At 59.0% G+C, this 22,076-nt stretch overlaps 1 protein-coding gene and 1 long non-coding RNA gene across 2 annotated transcripts in view; one reads left to right on the top strand and one right to left on the bottom strand.

The window, feature by feature from the left end:
- LOC120765688 (uncharacterized) overlaps positions 1-2,126 on the bottom strand; it is a 3,284-nt gene extending 1,158 nt beyond the window's left edge. Inside the window, exons 1-2 of the long non-coding RNA XR_005704491.2 lie at positions 2,057-2,126; positions 1,247-1,314 (exon numbers count right to left, since the gene is read on the bottom strand). This is a non-coding gene — a long non-coding RNA (uncharacterized LOC120765688). The remainder of the gene's footprint in view (positions 1-1,246; positions 1,315-2,056) is intronic.
- A 14,491-nt stretch (positions 2,127-16,617) lies between these two features.
- Positions 16,618-22,047, top strand: XKRX (XK related X-linked). The gene is made up of 3 exons (XM_040090079.2): positions 16,618-16,925; positions 19,059-19,318; positions 20,757-22,047. The coding sequence occupies exons 1-3, from the start codon at positions 16,633-16,635 to the stop codon at positions 21,500-21,502; spliced, it is 1,299 nt and encodes a 432-aa protein (XP_039946013.1). The 5' UTR covers positions 16,618-16,632; the 3' UTR covers positions 21,503-22,047.
- Positions 22,048-22,076: the final 29 nt, after the last annotated feature.

Raw genomic sequence — 22,076 nt, 5'->3', positions numbered from 1 at the left:
AAGCCCAGAGCACCTCTGTGCTCATCCTTAAGTAGTGAATGACCCAGGAGGGTTCTTTGGGCAAACTGCCAATAAAAGCAGCTACAGGTTTTGAGAAACATCCCAAAGATCCAAGCAGTTCCCTTGTGCTGGCTCTGAGCCAATTACAATGAGAAGGCTATGGAAAACTCTAGTTTAATTTCCTTATATGTTCGAGGAAACCAAAACGTTTTTCCTCATCTAGAAGCATCTGCTCGGGGTGGGGCGGGGGGGTGTGGAGCATTTCTACACAGTTCCCCCCAAGTCCTGCCTCACACCTGTGCCCAAAACATCAGCTTTAGTTTTAGGACTTTCTCTGTGGTGCTACAACCTGCAGCAGGGACTTCCCAGGGAGTTCCTCTGGGCCTTCCCCAGCCTCCCTGGAAAAAGGAGGGAAGAGGCAAATCCTGAGCCAGCACTGAGCAGTGTGGAGTTGACCCAGCAGTGACATCTATCTGCAGTGCCCACCACACCAGGGGAACCTGCATGTGCTTTTCTCCACCCCCCAAGCGCATTTCCAATCAGTTTGTCGCTCCACCAGCAGCTTTCTTTGCTGAAGCGGGGCACAGAGCTCAGATGCTGCAGGCCTCTGCAGCAATTGTACCTGGATGCCATGAACACAAGCCTAGCCAAAAAAACCCCCCAACCCACAAACAATAGAAAAACCCGACAAAATCACCCCCAAACTCCTCCTACAGCTGCACTGCACGTGGACGGGGGAGTAAGGTCTAATCAGATGACAGCTTGGGGAGCAAGCAAGATTTATGCTACCAGATAAGGTATTTGGGCTACAGTCTTGCTAAACTCAGCTGCCCTGAAATACAAGTGCCGTTTAAGAAGGTGAAAGTTCTCTCACAAACAAGGTCTGAGCTCTGATCGCTGCAGCTGAGTTTCAAATGAAAAGCTTTGGTCAATGAATTGGCTCTAGATCCCACATCCAGAGATACCCTGTAGCAAAAGCCTTTCTGATTAATACACTGATAGTCTTTACCAAGAGGAACTTTCTCTTTTTAGTGTGAAATAACCTATTCAAATATGCAGCAACTTGCAGAGTGATAATTTGTGAAAGAGAATAGCAGTTTTAGGTAACAAAATGTCCCTTTTGAAAAAGAAGGCTTTTTCTTTCTTAAAGGAGGAAAACCCAGCAAAAATATATTTGGTACATGATGTGGCAAGTCTATATACCTCAGACTCCAGCATATTTCCTGGTGCCCCAAGACAAACATACCTAAATGAATTTGATTATATCCTTCCTCCTTCTGTCAGCAACAGTGTCTCCAACGAGGCTCATTTAACCTAGAAAGGGAAAGTTTCCATAGTTTCTCATTTTCCAGTCCTTTGTCTTCTCCTTTTTTAGAAAGTCTTGTCTTAATAGCCTCTTTCGCGACAATCAAAAGAAACTTGGGGAGTTACTCTCAACAAATCCAGCCTTGTTTTTTCTAACATATTTCAGGATACATGACAGCAAGCACTCCAGACCTCATTTTTAGTGTAACACAACAGAGGGCCCAAAGGAGATAGCAAAACCTCCAAAAGAAACTCTGTGCATGGTTACTCATTATTCAATGAGCTGCCTGTTATCACACATATTGCAATACTTTCGATGATCTCTTGAAAATCACCTGGACTCTGGTGTGCTCATCTGAAAAAGTTTGAGCCACTTCCCAACACTGACTTTTTCAACTGGGAAAACTTCCACAAGAGCATGCTGGCACCCAGCCCACCCAAGTTAGTCAGAGGGTAGAACCTGCAAGCAGGAGAAAGTGTACATAGCAACCAGCTTCTCAAGTTCAAAAAACCACCCAACCCAGGCTTTTATCAACCCTAACACCATTTCCAAGGTTTAAAATCCACTTAACTTTTTTATACATGTTTATTTAAGTCTGTACATACTATAAGCACCTTTCAGACAAGGGAAAAGAGTGCCCCACCTTAGCAGTGCCACAGCAAAGCCAAGGAGCAGGGGCTGCTCACCTTTCCCCCACAGCCACTGATGTGGGGAGGGGTGTAAGTGATTTATTTTAATTATTTTTTGTACCTTTGTCACAAAGCAGGGAGGGGCGAGCCCCATGTGAAAGCCCCTCACCAGCCAAACCCCAGGCTCTGCACCCCAGGAACTCCCTGCCCTTTTTCCAGCTGTTTATATTTCCCAGGACAGGTGATGGGATTTACAGATGAGCTGGTGGGGGATGAGAATCACCTGCAGGCACCCCACATTCCATTTGCTGTGTGAAACACCCATTAACCTTGATCACTTGCAATTAATTCCCTTTACTGCCCTAAATCAGTGTTCAAATTCCGGTGTCTGAGATGCTCTCAAAAACCTCTTGCTGGATCCTTCTTCTATGAATTCGGGTGACTGTAGAACAAACCCATGCTTTCCACACGTCTCAAATCTCTGTCTCTTGTTCAAGTTACTTTCCTTTGCCAGGCCTGGTTGCTGATGGGTTTTGCCACCCCACAGCTCCCTGATGTACGGAGCACCCCAGGACCAGGCTCACCTGCCCCTCAGAGCATGGGGTACCCTCACTGCTGGTGCCAGGAAGGCTGATCTCCAAAGGATGTCTCCATCAGAATCCTGGAAATGATTATGAAATCCACAGTGGTCCCCACTCCCCTGGAAACACTAGTGTACACAGTTTAGCTGTTATTAATAAAACACAAAAGTGGAGGTGCAGCAGCAAAGTTGGCTGCACGTCTCATGAACAGCTTGGTGTGGAAAACCTCCTGCCCTGCTCAGGAGTGTGGGGCAATTCAAGGGCTCTCAGAAGAGATTTCAGAGTCAACATTACCCTCCCCACCCTCTTCTGGGGTAGAGTGAAGCCAGGAGGGGCTACAACATAAAGTGTATTGCTGGCTAAGCCAAGACAGTGTGCAGAAAGTGAAATTTAATGACACTGGAGAAAGCACAGCAGGCCCATGGATGGAACTAGAGGGGCTGACAGCTGCAGCACATGGACCCATCCTACAGGCTCTGCTCCAGGTCTTCCTGCTGCCTGGAAAGATTGGTGGTGTCCTGTACACAGGAGGACTTGGCAGTGCTTTTAACACTGGCCAAGCAGCGCTCTTCACAAAAGAGCAGTAGGCTCACTCCTCAACTTCCAGCCCACGCATTTAAATTTCGGTAGTGATAACAGGCATCAGGAAACCAATTGTGCAAAGCAACACCAGTCTGAGGCAGTGGGAGGCGTGTTCCCACAGGCACTTGCTGAAATATCTCTTCATCTCCTCCTGCAGCATACAGAGTCATCAGCTTTAGCAATGCTCAGACAAGTGCAGACTCCTTCCCTCTGTCTCTCCCTCTCCCCATCCTTCAGGCTCAGAGGGACCCAGGCTGTGGAGAGAGCTGCTGGTGACCATGCTGGCAGATGTGGGTCTCTGAGTGAGAAACATCAAGAGCTGCAGAAATGCAGAACTCGTGCACTACTTTACAGCGATGCAGCCACAGCCCAGCCTGAGGCACCATGACACTGCTGCTGGGACCAGGCACAATATTTTGCCTACCCTGTTGCTCCTGAGTCAGCTCCTCTGGGCAGTGGAAAAGAGGACATGCTAGATAACATCCTAGTGCTGAAATGTAAAGCAGGGTTGTGTCACCCAGCTGGCTCGCTGTAGAAGATGCTGTTGATATCACACACAAGAGACAGAAAATGTGTCGCTCCAGAGCAGCTGCTGAGGCACTGCTTCCTGCTTCTCAGCACATTTGGGGCTCCAGCAGTTTCCAACCAATCCAAAATTCATGGGAGGGTGCCACTCACCACATCTCGGTTTTGGACCCCACTTTACCCTTTGCCCCACAGCTCCCACCTCACAAGGAACTCCATCAGACGGAGAGAAGGGTTTACTGAAAGCGCTGTATTTACAGGGCAGGATTAACTTCTGCTGTTGTTATTTACAACTTATTGACAAATAACCCTTGTGGTCACCAACAGTTGAATACGGCAGAGTTAGACAGAACTTTACGGGAGGCTGGTGAGGCAGAGTAGCCAGTTTCTCTTCTTTTCCCTTTGCATCCCTGCCAAGGGAAGAGTTTTCACGATTTGCCCTCCCCTGGACCACGAAGGCAGTGCCTGTTAATTAGTAATCACGGGAGCAGAGGGGACTAACGCACCGTTCGAGCTCTGACGCTGTTGGTTTTAGGCGTCACAGGAAAACCACCAGCTCCTGTCTCCACGTGAAGGGTCTCCAGGGCTGGGGGCTGCTTTCCCGGCCCATTGCACGGCTCGGCCCCGGCACAGCACGGCTCCGACACAGGCTCCGTGTCACCGGCGGGGTGTGCTGGGGCGCGGGTGGGCTGCTGCCCGTGCCTCTGAGCCGAGCAGAGATGAGCCGAGCTGAGCGCACATCAGGGACCGCCCGGGGCAGCCGAGTGCCGGGCTGCCAGCGGCAGTGTCCCTCCTGGAAGGATGGCAGGGTCGGGAGGAACGGTCCTGGAGAAGGAGCCTCCAGCAGCACCCGCCACCAGCTGCCATGGAACAGAAACTTTCACTGACGGGCTGCAGGGTGCACCAACACGGGCATCGCCTTCCTCCGGCGGGCGCAGAGGGCCCTGACAGCCCTGCCAGATGTGGCTGAGGGGCGGGCGGAGCTCCTCTGCAGAGTCACCGGCAGAGACTGTTCCAGGCAGTGACTGAGGGGCCAGGTCAGCCCCTGACCTGCTGAGACAGCTTTCCCAGGGCGCAGGTCAGTTCAAGAGACGAGCTTTCCCCCTGGGATAACTGCTCGGATCTTCCTCTCCTCCATAGCCTAATCCGGGTTTAGACGGAGTTTTCCACAGAATACTAACAGGAGGCGGCAAGGGGCCGGCTGCTCCCTTTTCAGACAGATTTGCAGCCCGGCTGCCAGAGAGGCATCTTACAAAGGGACTTCTGGCTCGCCCCTCTGGATCCCCGGTTTTCCAGCCACTCAGGGAATAATGATGCTGTTGATGGGGGCCAGTACCCATGTCCGGGCTCTGCCAGCCCTGGCCGAGCACCCAGCAGCTCTGCACCACAGTGGATCGCACAGGGCTGGGCCCTCCAGGGCCACACACACCGAGCTCTGTACCTCCCCTGCTCAGGGAGCGATGGCCGACGGCTGCTTCCTCTGCTCCTGTCTCATCCTCAGAGCCAGCATCGCCCGCCGGTACAAATCTGGGAACAAGGGAAGCATCAGGCACGGCCCTGGGAGCGGCTCCACAGTCCACCTGGCACCCCGTGCAGGGTGAGGGCTGCAAGGAAGCCCCAGGCTCCAGGAGAGTGCACTCATGCGTCCTCCCTGCATCCCACCTCACAGCAGAGGCAGCAGCCTCCGCCTCTCCAACAGCCCTACCTTGCCCTGCAGCAGCACTTGCCTGTGCCCGTGTCTCCACACCGAGCACCCCATGAGTGTCCCTGCACAGCTCACAGCCCGCTGCCAGCAGGCCAGACCCCCGATGCTCTCAGCAAAACCTGTCCTGAGAAATACCAACCAAAGGTGCTTGAGACCTCCTCACGCTGCTGCTCCAGAGAAGGTTCCCGTGACTTGATTTTATTCTTGATTTTCTTCTTTTTTTTCTTTTTCAGGCCCTGTGCTGAATGGAGAAATACAAGATTTCAGGCACCACACACCTGAGCAAGGGTGCCTTTGTCACCAAACCAGCTGAGAGAACAGAGTCCTGCATTGCTTCCCTGCATCATCCCCTGTGGAAATGCTCAGATGTCTCTCCACTTCTGCTCTGGATTCCCACTCTGCCCTCAGCTGATCTGCAAGCAGAGCTGATGGAGGTGGCAGGCACCAGTGGCCCGATATTTTGTCACATTGCCAGGCCTGGCAACCTCCCTATAGGCTGGTTCTGGGGATCCCGACGTGCTGGTGCCAGCAGAGCTGGCAGCCCCCCACAGCCCCCTCTCACCTGGGTAGGGGGTGCCCATCCCGATGGGTACGGGCTCCTCCTGCCCGACCCTGTTGGGGAGCAGCAGCCCCCCGGCAGCCCCTGCACGGCTGTCACTCCCTACTCCCGGTCCCTCCGGCTCTTCAGATGGGTTTGGCTGCCCCAAACCCTTCTTCTTCACCTTCACCTTCCTCTTCTTCCTCCTGGGGCCCTTGGTGTTCTCCTCCTGGGCAGGGAAAAGGGGATGAGGAGAGGGTGGCAGAGCCATTCTTCTCCCCCATCCCATCCCATCCCATCCCATCCCATCCCATCCCATCCCATCCCATCCCATCCCATCCCATCCCATCCCATTATCCCATCCCATTATCCTATCCCATCCCATCCCGGGGTCTCACTGGCTCACCAGGGGCAGGAGGCGGCAGACGGGGCGCACCGCCCGGGGCTCCCCGTTCTTCCCGGCGCCCTCTCGAGCATCTTCCCCGAGGGGTAGCCGGTCCCTGTGGGACAGGGCACAGCGGGGTGAGGACGGGCGCTGCGGGGGGAGGACGGGACGGGGACGGGGACGGGGACGGGGACGGGGACGGGGCCGCACCTGCGGGCGGGCGGGCGTGCTCGGGCGGCCCTCGGTGCGGGCGGTGTCGGGGCGGGGTCCGGCGGGGCCGGGGCGGCGGCGGCGGCGCGGAGGAGCCAGCGCAGCCCCTGCACAGTGGGGCGGGCCGGGCCGGCGGGGGGGACCCGCTTGGCGACGCAGGGCTCCTGCGGGCGGGCGGGGGATCAGCGCGGCAGCCCCGCGGGCCCCGGGAGCGGGGAGCGGGGAGCGAGGAGCGGAGCCAGCCCCGCACTCACGATGCGACAGGGAGAGCGGTTCTCGTTGACCAGCCGCTCCAGGCACAGCCGCTCGATCAGCTCGCAGGGCAGCAGCGCGGCCGCCGCGTCTTGCTTGTTGGCCAGCCTGGGGCACGGGAAGAGCGGCTGTCACCGCTGCCTCGGCCCCGGGTGACTCTGGGGGAGGCTGTGCGCTTTCTCGCGGTTTGGCTGCGATTAGGGCGAAGCACTGCCCCAGCCCTCACCCGGCACCGGAGCCCCCTCCTCGCCTCCTCTCCATGGTGCTCCGATATCCCAGGCGCTGCTGGGGTCCCCGCGCTCCCCGACAGCTCCCTGGGCACCAGAGCCCCGCAGCGAGCTCCCGCTCCGCCCCTCACCCCGAACCTCACAGGCTGGCTTCCCAATCTTACAGCAAGAGGGGCTTCCCGGAGACATCAGGATGGCTCAGGACGCGGCTCAGGACCTTGCGGGCCTCCTCCACTCGTGCCGGGTCACCAGAGTCCAGGACGAAGAGGAGCCCGTGCGCCCCGCCGTAGTGGCTGCGCCAGGCGCTGCGGGAGCGCTGGCTCCAGGGCAGCTCCACCAGCGTCACCTCGAACCTCTCCACCCGCAGGCGCGTCTGGCCGGGCTGCGCGGAGGGCAGCGCCTCGCCGGCCAGCGCTGCAGGTGTGGAGAGGGCAGAGAGCTGGCACAGGAGCCCGGGAGCATCCCTGCGCCGTGCGCCCCCCCTGCCCCAGCCACATCCCCGCTTCCAGGGCTGCCGTGTCCTTCCAGGGCTGCCTGCGACACGGCCGGTGCCCTGCAGGCTTCCCCAGAACAGCGGGTGTGCTCCAGAAGTCTCGGCCCTTTGGTTTCAAAGGACCATAAAGTTGCTGCCTCCATCTGAGGCTGGCTCTGGGTTGAGGTACTCCTCACCTTTCTCTATGTCCAGGATCACAGAGGTTTTCCCTGCATTGTCCAGCCCCATGACAAGGAGGGTCACCTTCCTGGGGAGAAACAACAGCGGGTGAAAAAGGCTGTGCTCCCTGGGGAGCAGTGGCCCCCGCTAGCCCCCAGGCAAAGGACCCTGCCATGGCACCTGCAATTCAGCCAGGACAGAGGCAGGACGGTGACACATCTGTCACCATCTGTCTGAGCTGGAGGCAAGCTCAGGGACCATCTCTGGTGCATGGGAGAGGGTGAGGACAGGCACGAGTGCCTGGAGCCACCCCAACACCATGGGACAGCCACAGCAAAGAGCCTTGAAGGTGCTTCCCATGGCAACGATGTGTTTTCAAGTCATATTGTTTTCAAGTCATACACAATTAAGCTATTATGTGGACAGATCAGCATGATTCTTCCTTATGTGCAGTCAATGATTACTCCTTTCTTGCAGTAAATTTTGAGCATACACAGGTAGGGAAAGGCGGCAAGGACGATTTTATGAGCTTCTGCCTGGGTGCAGGAGTTTTTCCTGTTGCTAAACAGTCCTGTGCACTCTCCATCCACGTGATCCACGTGATCCAGACATTTTCTCTGCCACTGACAAGACACTACAGTTATTTGTAGTCATATCATTTTCTTCCTTAAATATGTAGGCCAGGCTGCATGGCAGTGGAGGTGGCACGGCTCCACCTCCAGCATTACAGCAGGTAAGATGTCCTCTCTCGAGGGAGAGGGCCATCAACCTCCTTGCAGCTCTGTCCCAGGGAATTAACCTAGGTGTCCTGACACATGCAAACAAGGCAGGAGTTTCAGCGCATCCTCCCCAGCTTTCTTGGGGGGCTGTTGACCCTGCAGGGCTGGAATCCCCATGGAACCATTCCCTGCATTTCATCCCTGCCCATCCTGCTGCTCTCCCTGCTGCAGGGGCAGCGAGGACACACATGTGCCTTGCTCAGCAGCCTGGGGACGATTCCTGCAAGGGGCACCTGTCTCTCCCTGTCACCACGCTGGTGCCCTCACCGCTCACAGACACATGGGTAAATATTGTCACCCCTGGGAGCTCCGGGAGTGGGCACAGGGACCTACCTGATGGGCTCCTGTATGGCCTGCAGCCACGACCAGCAGTGGGAGAAGAGGTGGAACATGGTCTGCAGCCCCGCACAGATGGGTGGCCTCTCTCCAGCACCTATGAAGTGAGCAGCCCAGCGTGTCCCTGTGCTTCATCCTCCTGCCTGGGCTCTGTCTTCACGGCAGGGAACATCTCATCCCGGGGTTCCCCGTCCCACGGCACGGCACTGCTGCCTCCGCCCTGGTGCGCACAAGCCAAGCCTGGAGAAACAATCCGTCCTTCTGGGCGATCCCGGCGACCTGCCGAGCAGACCCTGCTCTCACAGCCCCTCACACCAGGGGTGCCAGTCAGTCTCTCACCTGCTCATCCCCACTGCACAACCTCTGCTCACATGCCCTTTGCGTAGCAGCCTCTTAAATCTAATCTGGATTTAAATTACTTACTCCTGCAGGCTCCTTAATCCTGGTGGGTCGGCCCAGGCCAGAGGGACACGGCTGTCGTGGGGCTGCCGGCCACGCTGGGTGTCACAGCAGTGACTCGCCTGCCCCGCTGCAGCCCCGTGTCTCCATCGCTGTTGTGAGTGGCTCACAGTGGGGATGCTGCCCTACAGCCCATGTGGGCTGAATTAGGGGCTCCTCTAAGAGCAGCGTCTCTGGTTTCTCACTGCCTGACCCTTGGGGGGATGTTTCTCTGCAGCCCCTGCTGGGAGCATCCCCTGCACAGCTCTGCTGCTTGCCCAGGGTCCCCTCCAAGCCGGGCTGGGGGACATCACTGCTCAATTCTTGTATTTTGTGCCCTAGCAAGGCACTGCCTGAGTGGCAGCAGCTCCTGTGCTCCCTGGGCTAGAAACAGCAGCCAGACCCAGCAGGAGCCTGGCAGGGAGCAGGGAAGTGGTGGAGATCCTCAGACCACAAGGCAGAGAGTGGAGGAAAAGAAAGCCCCAGCTCCTCGATCTGAAGCTCTGAAGCTCTTATCTTGCTTCTCAGGTTTCCTGCTTCTTTTCCCAGCCAGAACTGCCCTCCCTGGCTCGCTGCCGCTGATGTGTGTGGAGGAGAAGCTACACCGGGATGTCTGAGCTGTGGGAGCTCTGGGTGGGGGAAGTGGAGTCAAGAGGCACAAAGACGTAAGGTCCTTCAAAAAGGGGCAAACAGGGGGCCAGCTGGCTCACATCAGCCCATGCTAAACCACGCAGCAGCACCAGCAACCCTGCCTCAAGCAGCTGAGCACCAACCACGAGCCAAAGATGCCGAGATGCTGCCCGGACCCCAGTGCTGCAAACCCAGGATGGGCATGAACCCATGCCCTCCTCCCCAGCCCCACACACTGTTGGGAAGATCCACACCTGCCCTGGGCAAGGGAGGTGCCCCAGTGCAATGCCATGGGCATGCAGTCATGTGTGGTTAATGGTTGATGGAGTTTCTGGTGTGATATCAGAGCCAGATGTCACATTTGGGTGAACGGTCAGCCCTGTGCTGCTGATGGCAGGGCAGTGGCAGCACCGCCCTGTTCCCATCCTGATGGCCTTTCCCGGTTTGTCCCGTGCCTGTGCCAGCAGCCTGTGGGGAGCAGCAGCATGGCAGCTTCACGCACAGCTTGGGCTGGGATGCTTTTGGCACAGCTAGCTGTATGAGGGCTGAAATGATTTGCTCCAAGTGTCAACCCTTGCCGCTGTGTTTAGGGGTGGCACTGTCAGGGGACAGCCCAGCAGGGATAGGAACGTGCTGTAACATGACCACAGGTGCTATAAATAGGGAAGTGCCATGTGTCAGGCAGCCTTGGAGGCAGTGGCTCAGCTGCCTGAGGGGCAGCCGGATCTGATCTCCCTCTGGCACCAATGGATTTCCAAAGACCTCTGAACGCTTGGGGTGCCACTGCTTTTAAAATGAGCGTCCAAAATCCCTGGTCAGACAGGAGCCGGGGACAGGGAAACCCCCCAGGAGCCTGAGGCAGCTCCAGGTCACGCCTCCCAGTGCACGCACACCAGGATCAACAGCCAGGAAAACCTCGACACCCGCCCCAAATCTGCTGAAACCCACACTCGTCTCCAGAGAGGTGGCACGAGGGCCAAGCCCCCAGGGACGTGTGTTCTGCTGGGCCTGCGCCCAGGTTGCGAGTGGGCAGCTGGCCCTCTGCCCACCCAGCCGGCCGCAGCGCAGCGCAGCGCATTGCAGCCGGACACGCTCTGCCAGGGCCACCGGGCCTCCCCGGGCGGTGCCAGCGGGACCCGCAGCAGGCATTCCCGTCTCCTTGGTGACTGTTGCCAGGTGAGAAACTCTAAGGCAGAATTTATTATCTTGGCAGATAAATGAAGATGTTCCTCACCAGAGCCGTAACCGGACCGTGCCCCGGCACGGGGACCCTCTAGTGCTGCCAGTGCCAGCAGGAGCGCCCGGGGGAGGGCAGCGCCCAGGGCTGCCTGGCTCCTGGCATCGCTCCCCGGAAGGCAGCACGTGTTTGGGGCTATTTCTGCCCGCTGGAGCGCCGCAGGAGAGGGAATGAGGCGAAGCCACAGGGACCACGGAGGAGCGCAGATGGCCGCGGGCTGGCGGGCTGCCCTGCCTTGGCTGCTCTAGACCCCGTGAGTATGTGCCCCGGCCGGCATCGGGCACACCGGGAACCCCACCTGACACCCCCGGGCAAGCAGCAGAGCTGGGGGGACGGCTGGGGAGCTTGGACGTGGGGAATGATGGTTTGCAAGGGAACACGGTGGGCAGAGCAATAGGGGCTGCCTGCAGCCTCCAGAGCCTTGAGCTGAGGTGACACCAGAGCCAGGGTGATGGCAAAGACCAACAAGTCCCGGCAGAAATATTAGCAAGCTGCTCTGCTTTGCTTGGAACCGCATCGACTCTGCCCAGAAAGGGAACTGCGGTGAGCAAGGACACACACAGGCTGTGAGGAGAGACTCATCTCTCTATTTACTGTGTCATATGACAGCACACTTAGGTGGTAGCTATGCAGATAGCTGCATTGTCCCTTTAAATCCCAGCACGGCGCCGGCGGCTGACGATAACCCCGGATCACACCAGCTCCCAAATCCCAAGAGCTAATTGCAGGCAAACGCCCTGCAGTCAGGCTGGGAACACAGGATATTTACAGCCTGTGACACCGAGACCTGTCACTGAGGAACTGGGGCACCACGGAGCTTCGCTGGCATGGCACTCGGGAGAGTGGATGGCTTGCACCCCACTGCCATCCAGCCACTGTGGGCAGCCATTCCCCGAGCTCTTCTGGGCAAGGGAGGTGGCTTTTCCAGAGTGTTCTTTGCTCCCCCACACCAGCACCATCACCCTGTGTCGGATGCAGAAGCAGGCAGGAAGCGAGCAGGGAGCTGTTTGCTTTTCACCCAGTTCCTGGCAGGGTGCTTCCCAGCCAAAGCATACACAAATTTCTAGGAGAGGCTTGGATCTGAGTGCTCTGTTTGCTCTGCTCCCTGCTGCAGGACAAGCTGCCTCCTCGCTCCTTGCACCGTGCACGCAGCTCTGGGAAGCCCCTGCCACGGCCACAAGCCCTACCCAGGCTGCTGCAGTGGTTTTGTTGAGAGCATTATGGTGCTCCTGCTGCTTTCCTGCGTAGGGGAGAGTATAAACTATTCCTCCTGCCTGCCACAAAGCCCAGGGCACACGCAGGCACAGCCTGGCTGGGTTAGTGCTCTGCCAGGGCTGTGTACTCTTCCCGCAGGTGGGACCAGGGGAGTCAGTTAATTAAAGGTAATTTTAACCCTTCCTGCCTGGTTTAGTGTTACAGCATCACGCACTGCCTGTGCTGGGAGTGTAGCCAAGGAGGCATGACTTCAAAATGTGCAATTATTGCAAAGACCCATAAATGCATCCAAAGGTGATTCTGCTTTCTTGTTAAAGAATTGAAGCGTGAGGCAGCGCTGACATGGCCCGTGCTTTGCCTGCAAGCATCCTGGCTCTGGCAGCACTGAGCCCTGTGTTCAGATCCCCGTGGGCTCAGCACAGCCTCCAGTGAGATTTAGAGGGATGAGATCCTCAGCACAGATACCGGATTCTCTCCCAGCAGGGTCAGAGGGAAGCTGGATGAAGAACTGAATGGTAAAAGCAGTCGCATAATGAAGCAAATGGAATAAATATTTCCCCAACCAGAAACTATTCCACAGACTGCTGGGGCAGGAAAAATTACAGCTGAGTTACTGTGAAAGCAATGCAAAATCCAAACAGTTTAGGCCATGGAAACCAGTCATTTGCAAAGCTATTTCCAAACTAAGTAAAAAATTCCCAGCTCACAGATTCCTGGGAACGTCCCAGCCCTGCCGGTAGGGCAGCGTGGCTGCACTGAGGGGACAAAGCTGTGTCCCCTTCTTACATGCCCGTCAAGCTGGGGGACACTGTGATTTCCAGCTCATCCAGCGCAGGGGGCATTTTGCCGATCCCCGCAACACCAGCGGAGTGTTTAACCCCCAGCACAGACCGTGCTACCGAGGAGCTCTCAGGTCTGAGCTCAGGGAGCTCAGCCATTCCCACACACTGAGCAGCTGCCGCCACCTCTGTGTGCAGGGCTATATTTGGGAAGGCAGCAGAGTGCTTTTGGCGTGTTCCAGCGAGCACCCTGGGAGCGGTGTCTGCTCCGGCTCCTAGAGAGGAGAGCTCCGGGAGCATGCCGGCAGCTCTCCCCACCTGGGCTCTTTAAGAGTCTGGCTTGGAGCTCCCTGTCTTTTCCAAACAATTTTCTCTCCTCCTTTTACAGGAGCTGAGCCACCAGGCAGACATGTAAAGCAGACAGGGTTATTTTGAGACTGAGGGCCGGTAAGGAAGCTTGCTCCCACCCCACGTACAGCCCAGGCTGGCACACACAAATGCCCTGGAACATCCAAGGGGCTGGAAAATCTGCACAGCAAACCCTGTGGTTTCACACCACAGTGGGCCGGCACCACCACCTCTGCCCTTTGTGCAAAGTGTGTTGTGTGAACAGTGGGATTTAAATAAATAAATAAATAAATAAATAAATAAATAAATAAATAAATAAATAAATATGGAGGCTGGGATTAAGAACGTAATGAAACTGGGACGCTGTCCAGGCAGGGCAGGCACTTGTGGAGACAGGAAAATTGACATCCACACGTGGTAGTGAGACTCATGCTAGTTTGTGCCCCAATGATGGTCGTGGGTCCCTTACAACTCAGGACATTCTGTGATTCCATGTCACTTCACATCCACCAGCCCAGGGGCTGTTCTGCTTCCAGGAGGTTCCAGAGCGAGGGCCACCAGCTCTGCTGGTCCAGAATGCAGCCACTGCAGAGTGGGGACACCGGGGTAGGATGTCCCCGGCGCCTGGCCCATCCCTGCTGCCTGTGGCAGCTCTGGTTCAGGCAGTTTCTCTGTGGCAGTGGTGTCCCAGGGGCTCTGTGCAGTCCCAGCTGTGCTGGGCTCGCAGGCAGAGGTGTGGGCGCTGAGCTGGCAGGGAGTGTCAGGGCAGCGGGGCAGGAGCTCTGGCTGATGCTCTCTGTCACCCACATCACTTTTTATGGTCTGCTGTTTACAACACTGAGCTGTGGACAGGTGGGGTCAGGCTGTGGAGGTGACTCACGGCGTGAACTGCTCGCTGCCTCTCCGTGCTTGGGACAGAAAATGGGATAATAACTGGTGTGGAAAATGCTGTGAGGCTTTGTCTCTCCATTCCTCTTGACGGCTGCTGGGGATTATGGATACAGGACTGGAATTCTTGCTTGCTTAAACAACTGCTCTTAAGTATTTCATCACAAAGCAGGGGAAGCTGAAATTAAAAATCTGATGAGTCGAAGCCCAGGCATTGCTCAGCTGAGGGTTTGGTGACCTGCCAGGCTCCTGGGGAATGCTTTTAATTTGGATAAGTGGAAGTTGCATAAATGGCACAAACGGCACGCTGCTCTTGCTGCTCGTACAGGGCCGTGGGTGCAGCTGGCAGTGCCATAGGATGTGTTGTCGCTGGCTGAGCACCCAGCCAGGCACAGCTGCTCCCGTGCACAGCTCCCACCCCGGCTGGCCACTGTCACCAGTCGGCCTGGACACTGCTGCCTTCATCCTCCACCCTGCCAGAGGTTTTTTTTGGAGAGGCTGTTTTCCAAAAACAGCTTGAAAATATGTAACTATCATACCAGAGCTGAGTGGTCACACATAGATCTCCTGTCCCTGCCAGTCAGGCCAGTCCCCATGAGCTCATGGGGTTTGTGGTTTCCCAAAGCAGCTGCTCAGCTTGGGAGCAAAAGCTCTGAGCAGCTGCAGGGGCAGGGATTGCTCCTGTGTGGGAGCTGTTGCTGGGGGAGATAAGGCCTCCAAAGTCTCAGGCAGTTTTATTCTCAGCTCTCCTGCCGATAAGCCCGATAGCCCTGGTAATGTTTCCAGCCTAGAGAAACGGGGAAAATTCTTGTGTGCATGGTTTGGGAGGTTTTGTGCTTTTGGCTGGCGTGGGGCAGGTGAGGGGACAGTGTCTCTGCTCCCAGCGTGGGCACCTCCTTGTGAGCTGGCCTAGCTGCCGAGGGTTGAGCACTGAGAGCCTCTTAAACGTGACCTAGAAATTCCTGGTCTGCCTAAACTGGGGAAAACTGACCGATGTCAAACACTCTTTGCCCCGTCCCTTCTGTCCCAGCCAGTGCCCAGGCGGCACTGAGCGACCGGCAGGCAGTGGGTGCTCAGGAAAGGCAGCCTGTGTTCATCCCACCTGTGCCCACACCACCGCTCCGGGGGAAAGGTGGGCAGGGCTGGTGCTGGGGGCAGTGAGCGCTGGGCAGAGCAGGAGCCCCCGCGGCCACGGAGGTGGGGAGAGCCCAGACAGCCCTGTGCTCCCACCACAGCATGGGTGATCAAGGTGGGACAGACAGGAGGGATGTGGGGCTGAGCGCTGGGAGGTTTGGCTCTTGTCAGCGAGTCCACATATCCCATTATCTTGAGGGTGGGTCCTTGAAGGTGATGGGGAAAGCCCTCCTGCTCAGCTGCAGCACAAGGTCACACCTGGAAGCAGGAATATCCAAGATATAGGAGACACATCTCCCGTGTAACATAGCTCCCAAATCTTGCTATGCACACACCAGGTGCTCACAGGACCTGAAGGGGCGTCCCTGACACAGCCTGTCCTGCAAGATACCAAAGTGCTCCCTGCCTTGACAACACCCTCCCTCCCACATGCTGTCCCGTCGAGCTCAAGCCCACGCGGTGCCAGGTCTGGGTCTGGAGCTGGGCTCAGGCCCCACATCTGAGGTGCTGGTGGGAGCAGGCAGCCCTCTGGCAGCAGTGTGATTCAGGCAAGGCCAGCACGCACACTGGCACCCTTTTCCTGCCCAGCGGTGGGACCCCGGTGTCCCTGGGGCTGCCCCACAAATCTCCCCTGGAGGGACCCTCCATGTGCTGCTGCGCCTTGGGGCGTTGGCATCAGCCAGGAATTGGTGGGGCCTGGACGTGACGGGGGGTCCTGGGGAGGGCTGCAAAGCCTCAAGGACACACACCAGGGCACCGTGGGGATCGTCAGCGCTGTGTCTGGGGACTGGGAGCCCCACGGCGGGTGCTGCGGGGGGCTGCTGGGCCGTGGGTCCTGGCCGTGTCCTGCAGAGGCAGAGAGCCCTCGGTGGAAGGTCCTGCTCCAGGACAGCGGGGTCGGGGCGGAGGCGCGGGTGGGGCTGTCCTGGGGCAGGGACCCGGGCACAGCACAGCCGGGGGGATCCCGGAGCAGGAGGGCGGTGTCCGGGGCAAGGCTGAGCACCCGGAGCCTGGGTCCCCGGGCTGTCGGACACGGACCCGGCGGGGCTTCCGGCCGGTGGAGCCGGGGCTGAGGGGTCGGGGCGGCGCCGGGGCGGCGGTGCCGGTGCGGGGCCGCCCGTCGGGGCTCGGTGCGGCGGGGGAGCCCCGCCCCGCCCGGCCCGCCCCGCAGCGCGGCTCGTCTCTCCGCTGCAGCCCGGGATGGCGGCGCGGCGGGGCTGAGCGCCCGGGCCGGGCCGGGCCGGGCCGGGGCCGCCATGGACCGTCCGAGCGGGGGCTGCCCGCCCGCCGCCGCCCCGTCGCGGGCGAAGCTGCCGCTGGGCATCGTCTTCTCGACGGCGCTGTTCTGCGGGGAGGGGGCGGTGGCCGCCGTGCTCTGCCTCTCCTACGGCCACTCCGACGACCGCTTCTGGCTGGCGCTCACCATCTTCTTCGTGCTCTGCCCCTCCGTCCTGGTGCAGCTGACGCTCATCTTCGTGCACCGCGACCTCAGCCGCGACCGCCCGCTCGTCCTGCTCATGCACCTGCTGCAGCTCGGGCCCATCATCAGGTGAGCGCGGCGGGATCCCCAAGCACCCCCGGGCACCCCCGAGCACCCCCGGGCACCCCGGGCACCCCCGGGCACCCTCTGCATCCCGGCACCCCCGGGCACCCCGGGCACCCCCGGCACCGGGTGACAGCCGGGAGCGGCGCCGGGCTGGAGCGGCGCCCCGGGACCGTCTGTCAGCCGCCCTCTGCCCGGAGCTGCTCCTGCCGCCCGCCGTGCCCCCTCCCCGGCACGGCTGCTCCCGGCCCGCGGGGGCCCCTTGCTCGCCGCTGGAGCCGCCGGGTGCTCCTGGAGCCCGCTCCGGGCGGGACGCGGCCGTGCCAGCCTGCGGTGTCCCGGCTGCTGGGAGAGCTCTGCCCAGATCGCTCAGCCGCGTGGGTTTGCCATCGCCGTGCTTGTGCCGGGAGCAGAGATGGGAATCCCCGGTGGGTGCTCGGGTGTGAATACTGACATGGGATGGAACCGAGTCAGGGCACGTTTAGATTAGGTATCAGCAGAAGGTTTTACACCCAGAGAGAGGGCGGTGGAGCTCTGAAACAATCTCCCCACGGGAGTGGTCACGGCACCTGGACCGTCTGAGTTCAGCAAACATTTGGACAACGCTCTTGGGCACATAGTGGCATACTTGGGGTGTCCTGCATAGGGCCGGGAGTGGGACTCAGTGCGGGTCACGGGACATAGAGGAGAAGAGAAGAGCTGGGTGCAGGAGTGGGGCTCGCAGTGGGAACTGTGGGGCCACTGGACTGCTGGGACGAGGACAGTGAGGGGGTGGATGGATGTTGCACAAGCTGATCCCTCACTCCCTGGGAATGCTGTGGTGCCTCCCGGGCTGTCATCCCCCTGGGCAGCCTGCTCCAGGAGAAGGTGCTGTGGGAGGCCTGGCAGAGCCATCCCCATGGGGCTCCTTCCCCAGGGGCAGGCCAGCAGCCATGCTCTGGGGCTCGCTGTACCCACAGGGCTCCCAAACCACTGGTGCCTGCTCTGCACTTCCTCTGTCACCGGAAACAAGCAGTGCACCCCGTGTGTCCCCGTTAGCGTGTCTTACCTCCAGAGCCACCCTTCCTCGGTGCTGCCCGCCTGTGCTGGCCCACGGGAGTGTCGTGACTCTCACCACACCAACCAAGGCTGGCTGAGATGGGTACGGTGCTGCCCAGTGTGTAAGAGCCATCCGGGGCTGCCCGGGGAATGCTGCTTCAGCCGGCTGGAGATGGAGCCCAGCCCGCTGAGAAGGTCTGGCAGGGCACCAGGAGCCAGCTGGGACTACCCTTCAAGCCGGGCCTTTGGGATGAAACTATTTTCCCGTCAGAGTTTGCCACGAGCCACGAGCGCTGGCTTGATCTGCCGAGAGAATTTATCCTAAACCCTCACCCCTTTTGGGTCTGATACACAGCAATTTGTGCTGTCCTGATAAGCACTCATAAATAATGACGTCCTGTTGGTCCCAGAGCCAGCTGGTCCCCAGGCAGGAGCCAAGCTGAGCCCCTCTGGCTGCACACGGTCGCCCCAGTGGAGGGCCTGGGGGTGCCCCTGTCCCTGCAGGCGTGGCAGAAAGTCACAGCCCTGCCCGCACGGGAGGGCCCGCAGAGAAGGGGCTGCGGAAGCGCTGCTTTATCTGCCCGTGCCACACACGGCTTCACCCCGCACTCTGCTTCCTGCTGTCCCCACCAGGGAGGAAGTGTGGAAGCCTTCTTCTGCTCAAGAGGAGAGATCAAAGAAAGCTCTGATGCTCAGCTCTGATATTTCAGAGTTTCTTTTGCCTCTGCTTAGAGGAAGAGGTTTTTGCCAGTTGGGAAAACAGAACCCGGGGTGATTAACGCCTTCCTGTAGCTGTAGCTCCCAGCAGAGTCACGGCTTTGCTCCCTGGGTGCTGCACCTCTTCCAGCAGCTGTTTCACCCCTCGATGGAGCAGTTGTTGCCCCTTTGCTGCCCATGATTCACCCTGAATACCGGAGCAGAGGAGCAGCCACTGAGCATCCCCACGGTCCTGGTGTGACCCGTCAGGGGCTGCCCACAGCACTGCTGGACGGTTCCCCAAAACAGGAGGGCTGCGCTCGGCAGGCGTGGGGTCTGGCCAGCACCAGGCAAGTGGGGAGCAGCAGGAAGGCTGGCGGGGTGACAGCCGCTGTGTCCCCACAGGTGCGTGGAGGCCCTGCTGGTGTACTGCTGGTCAGGGAGGGAGGAGGAGCCCTACGTCACCATCACCCGCAAGCGGCGGCTGCGGAAGGGCTACGAGGTGGAGATGGAGCAGGAGGTGGGTCACTCGGAGCGCCGCCTGGCCACCCACCGCAACGCCTTCAAGCGCATGGCCGTCATCCAGGCCTTCCTGGGCTCCACCCCGCAGCTCACCCTCCAGCTCTACATCAGCGTCCTGGAGAAGTACGTCCCCGTTGCCCGAGGTAAGGGCTCCCCGGGAACCCCAGCAGGGCACGGCTCCTTAGCTGCTCGTGCTGGTGTGACATCCAGGCACTCCAGAAAGTCACTCCCAGGGACACAGCTTCCACTGGACTCCCCTAAGTGTGGAGCACAACCCGCAGAAGTTGGGCACCCATCAGCTCTCTGCTTTCCTGTTTGAAGTGATGCAAAGTGGGAAAGAGCATGTGTGGCTGAGGTGTCAGGCTCTGCTCCCAGCCCCGTGCTTGTGAGTATCTGCCCTCAAGATCCAGGCCACCCACCCAGTGCCATGTGTCATAAGAGGTCAGGTCCCTGCCCTAGCCTGCTCCGGTCTCCATTCATTTTTTTCCTTCTAGCTACAGCCTCTGGCTTCCCTCAAGCCCCTCCACTGTATCTTTTTCTGCACATTTTCCAGCAGCCAAAGCTCCCAGCCCAGCACTCCCACTCCGAGGCTCCCTTGCCTGCTCCCAGGATGTTTATGTGCTTGGGGGTGGATATGCCAGAGCAAACTTTTAACTCCCATTCTGGCATGGCACCGAGCTGGGCACGCAGGCGTGCTCCTGCACCATTCCAATTACAGTGCTGGGTGAAGGAGCTGCCCTCACCCACCCGCTTGTAAGCCCAGACCTTGTCATCTGTGCTCAGGGCAGGTGCATGAAAAGGGAAGCACCGGAGATGCCCCACAGAAACCCCCTAATTTGCCACATCCCTCTGCAAAGCATTTTGGGGAGCTGCAGACGCAGAGGAAGAATGAGTGCCAGAGCTCCTCTAGCAGAAAATGCAGGAAGTAAATACCAAATGATGTGTTTTGGGTGATTCCCTCGCAGCTGGAGTGTCAGCTCGGCCCTGCAGCTGGCAGCCACCATGGATGGGACCAGCTGCACTCTTCTATTTTTCTCCATGGTATTCCTGGCTGCGCTGAATGTGAGCAGCTGCTGGCATTCCCTACGAAATGACCTTGTCTTTGCAGCCCTCGGATGGGGCTGGCTCTTGGGATGCCTCTGGGGCTGCAGTGGTGCAGCTCTTGGATGAGGGCACAGCACAGACTGTGCCCTGCTTACCCGTGAGCAGCGTTCCCTGCACAGGGCAGGGGCCTTGGGGCATGGTCCAACCACAGAAACGGCTCCGGTTTGGCCGAGGCTTGTGTTTCATGGGTGTAGGGAGAACCTTTGTGTCCTGAGCCTCCTGCTGCCAGGAACTTCCCCCACAGCCACCTCGCCATGGGGACTGTCACCAGCACCCGTGAGCTGTTCTGGCAGCGCTCACACTGAGCCTTCTGCAGCGAGCCCAGGCCTTTGGCGCCCTGTCCTTCTCACCCAGGACTGGTGCCCCACGTTTCCCCCCTGCGGGTGTCACCCCGCACTTTGCACCCCAGGCAGTGGGGAGGCTGCACACAGCCTGGTCTCCAACGCTGCCTGACGCCCCTGCTCTCTCCCTCTGCAGCCGTCCTCATGGCCGTCTGCCTGGTGTCAGTCACCTACGGAGCGCTCGTCTGCAACATCCTGGCCATCCAGGTCAAGTACGATGACTACAAGGTCCAGCTGCGGCCGCTGGCCTTCCTCTGCATCGTGCTGTGGCGCAGCCTGGAGATCTCCACCCGCATCGCCGTCCTCGTGCTCTTCAGCACCGTCTTCAAGCACTGGATCATCCCCATCGCCCTGGCCAACCTCTTGGTGGTCTTCTTCTTGCCCTGGGTGCAGTTCTGGCGCAGCGGCAGCCGCCTGCCTGACAACATCGAGAAGAACTTCAGCCGCCTGGGCACGGTGGTGGTGCTCTGTGCCTTCACCCTCCTCTACTCCAGCATCAACATGTTCTGCTGGTCAGCCGTGCAGCTCAAGCTGGCTGACCGGGACCTCATCGACAAGTCGCAGAACTGGGGCCGCCTGGCCGTGTACTACGTGGTCCGGCTGGCGGAGAACACGGCCCTCGTCGTCCTCTGGTACTTCTTCAAGACTGACGTCTATGAGAACGTCTGCACCGCCCTGCTGGTGCTGCAGCTGCTCCTCGGCTACTGCCTGGGCATCTACTTCATGCTCCTCTTCTTCCAGTACCTGCACCCCTGCCGCCAGCTCTTCCGGCACAACGTCGCTGACTTCCTGCACTGCGTGTGCTGCCGCCGGCACCCGGCAGGGACCCCTCTGTGCCTCGAGGCGCCCTTCGAGCCCGGCGTGAGGCACAGCATCGTCTGAGCACCTGGCTTCTCCAGCCAGGAGGAGTTATGGACATGGGGATGGGCAGCACAGGGCTGTGCCAGCAGCCAGAAGATGGTTGTGGCACAGGCCAAGTGCTGCCTGGTCCTGAAGTGGCAGCAAGCCCCAGTGCTTGCCCGCTCAGGACCACTCATACGAACATGAAGGAGGGTTGATTTGGATTGGACATAAGGAAGTTTTTTACGATGAGAATGGTGAGGGACTGGCACACGTTGCCCAGAGAGGTGGTGGAGGTCCCGTCCCTGGAAACATCCAAGGCCGGGTTGGATGGGCTCTGAGCAACCTGGCCTAGTTGAAGATGTCCCTGCCCATCTCTGGAGTTGAACTCGATGGTCTTTAGAGGTCCCTTCCAACCCAAACTATTCTATGATTCTACGATTGTATGGCTTAGGGGGTGCCCAAACCAGCTGCCCCTGCAAGCTGGCTGCCACGTGGTGCGCAGCCCCCGGGTGCCCCGACAGACCCCACCTGCTGCTACGGTGCGTACGGTGACCTCGGGCCGTGGGTGCCCCTGGGGCTGTTTTGAGCAGTAAAGAAACTTTGCTGTGGCTGC

This window comes from Hirundo rustica, chromosome Z (genome assembly GCF_015227805.2).
Source record: "Hirundo rustica isolate bHirRus1 chromosome Z, bHirRus1.pri.v3, whole genome shotgun sequence".
In the NCBI taxonomy this organism is placed as follows: Eukaryota; Metazoa; Chordata; class Aves; order Passeriformes; family Hirundinidae; genus Hirundo; species Hirundo rustica.
This window is presented reverse-complemented; position numbering and strand designations above follow the sequence as displayed.

What these genes read in the sequence shown, in the direction of transcription:
- XKRX (XM_040090079.2), top strand. Translation starts at nt 16,633, where the DNA reads ATGGACCGTCCGAGCGGGGGCTGCCCGCCCGCCGCCGCCCCGTCGCGG. An exon ending in CAGCTCGGGCCCATCATCAG is followed by an intron (nt 16,926 to 19,058) that starts GTGAGCGCGGCG and finishes GTGTCCCCACAG; the next exon opens with GTGCGTGGAGGCCCTGCTGG. An exon ending in GTACGTCCCCGTTGCCCGAG is followed by an intron (nt 19,319 to 20,756) that starts GTAAGGGCTCCC and finishes CTCCCTCTGCAG; the next exon opens with CCGTCCTCATGGCCGTCTGC.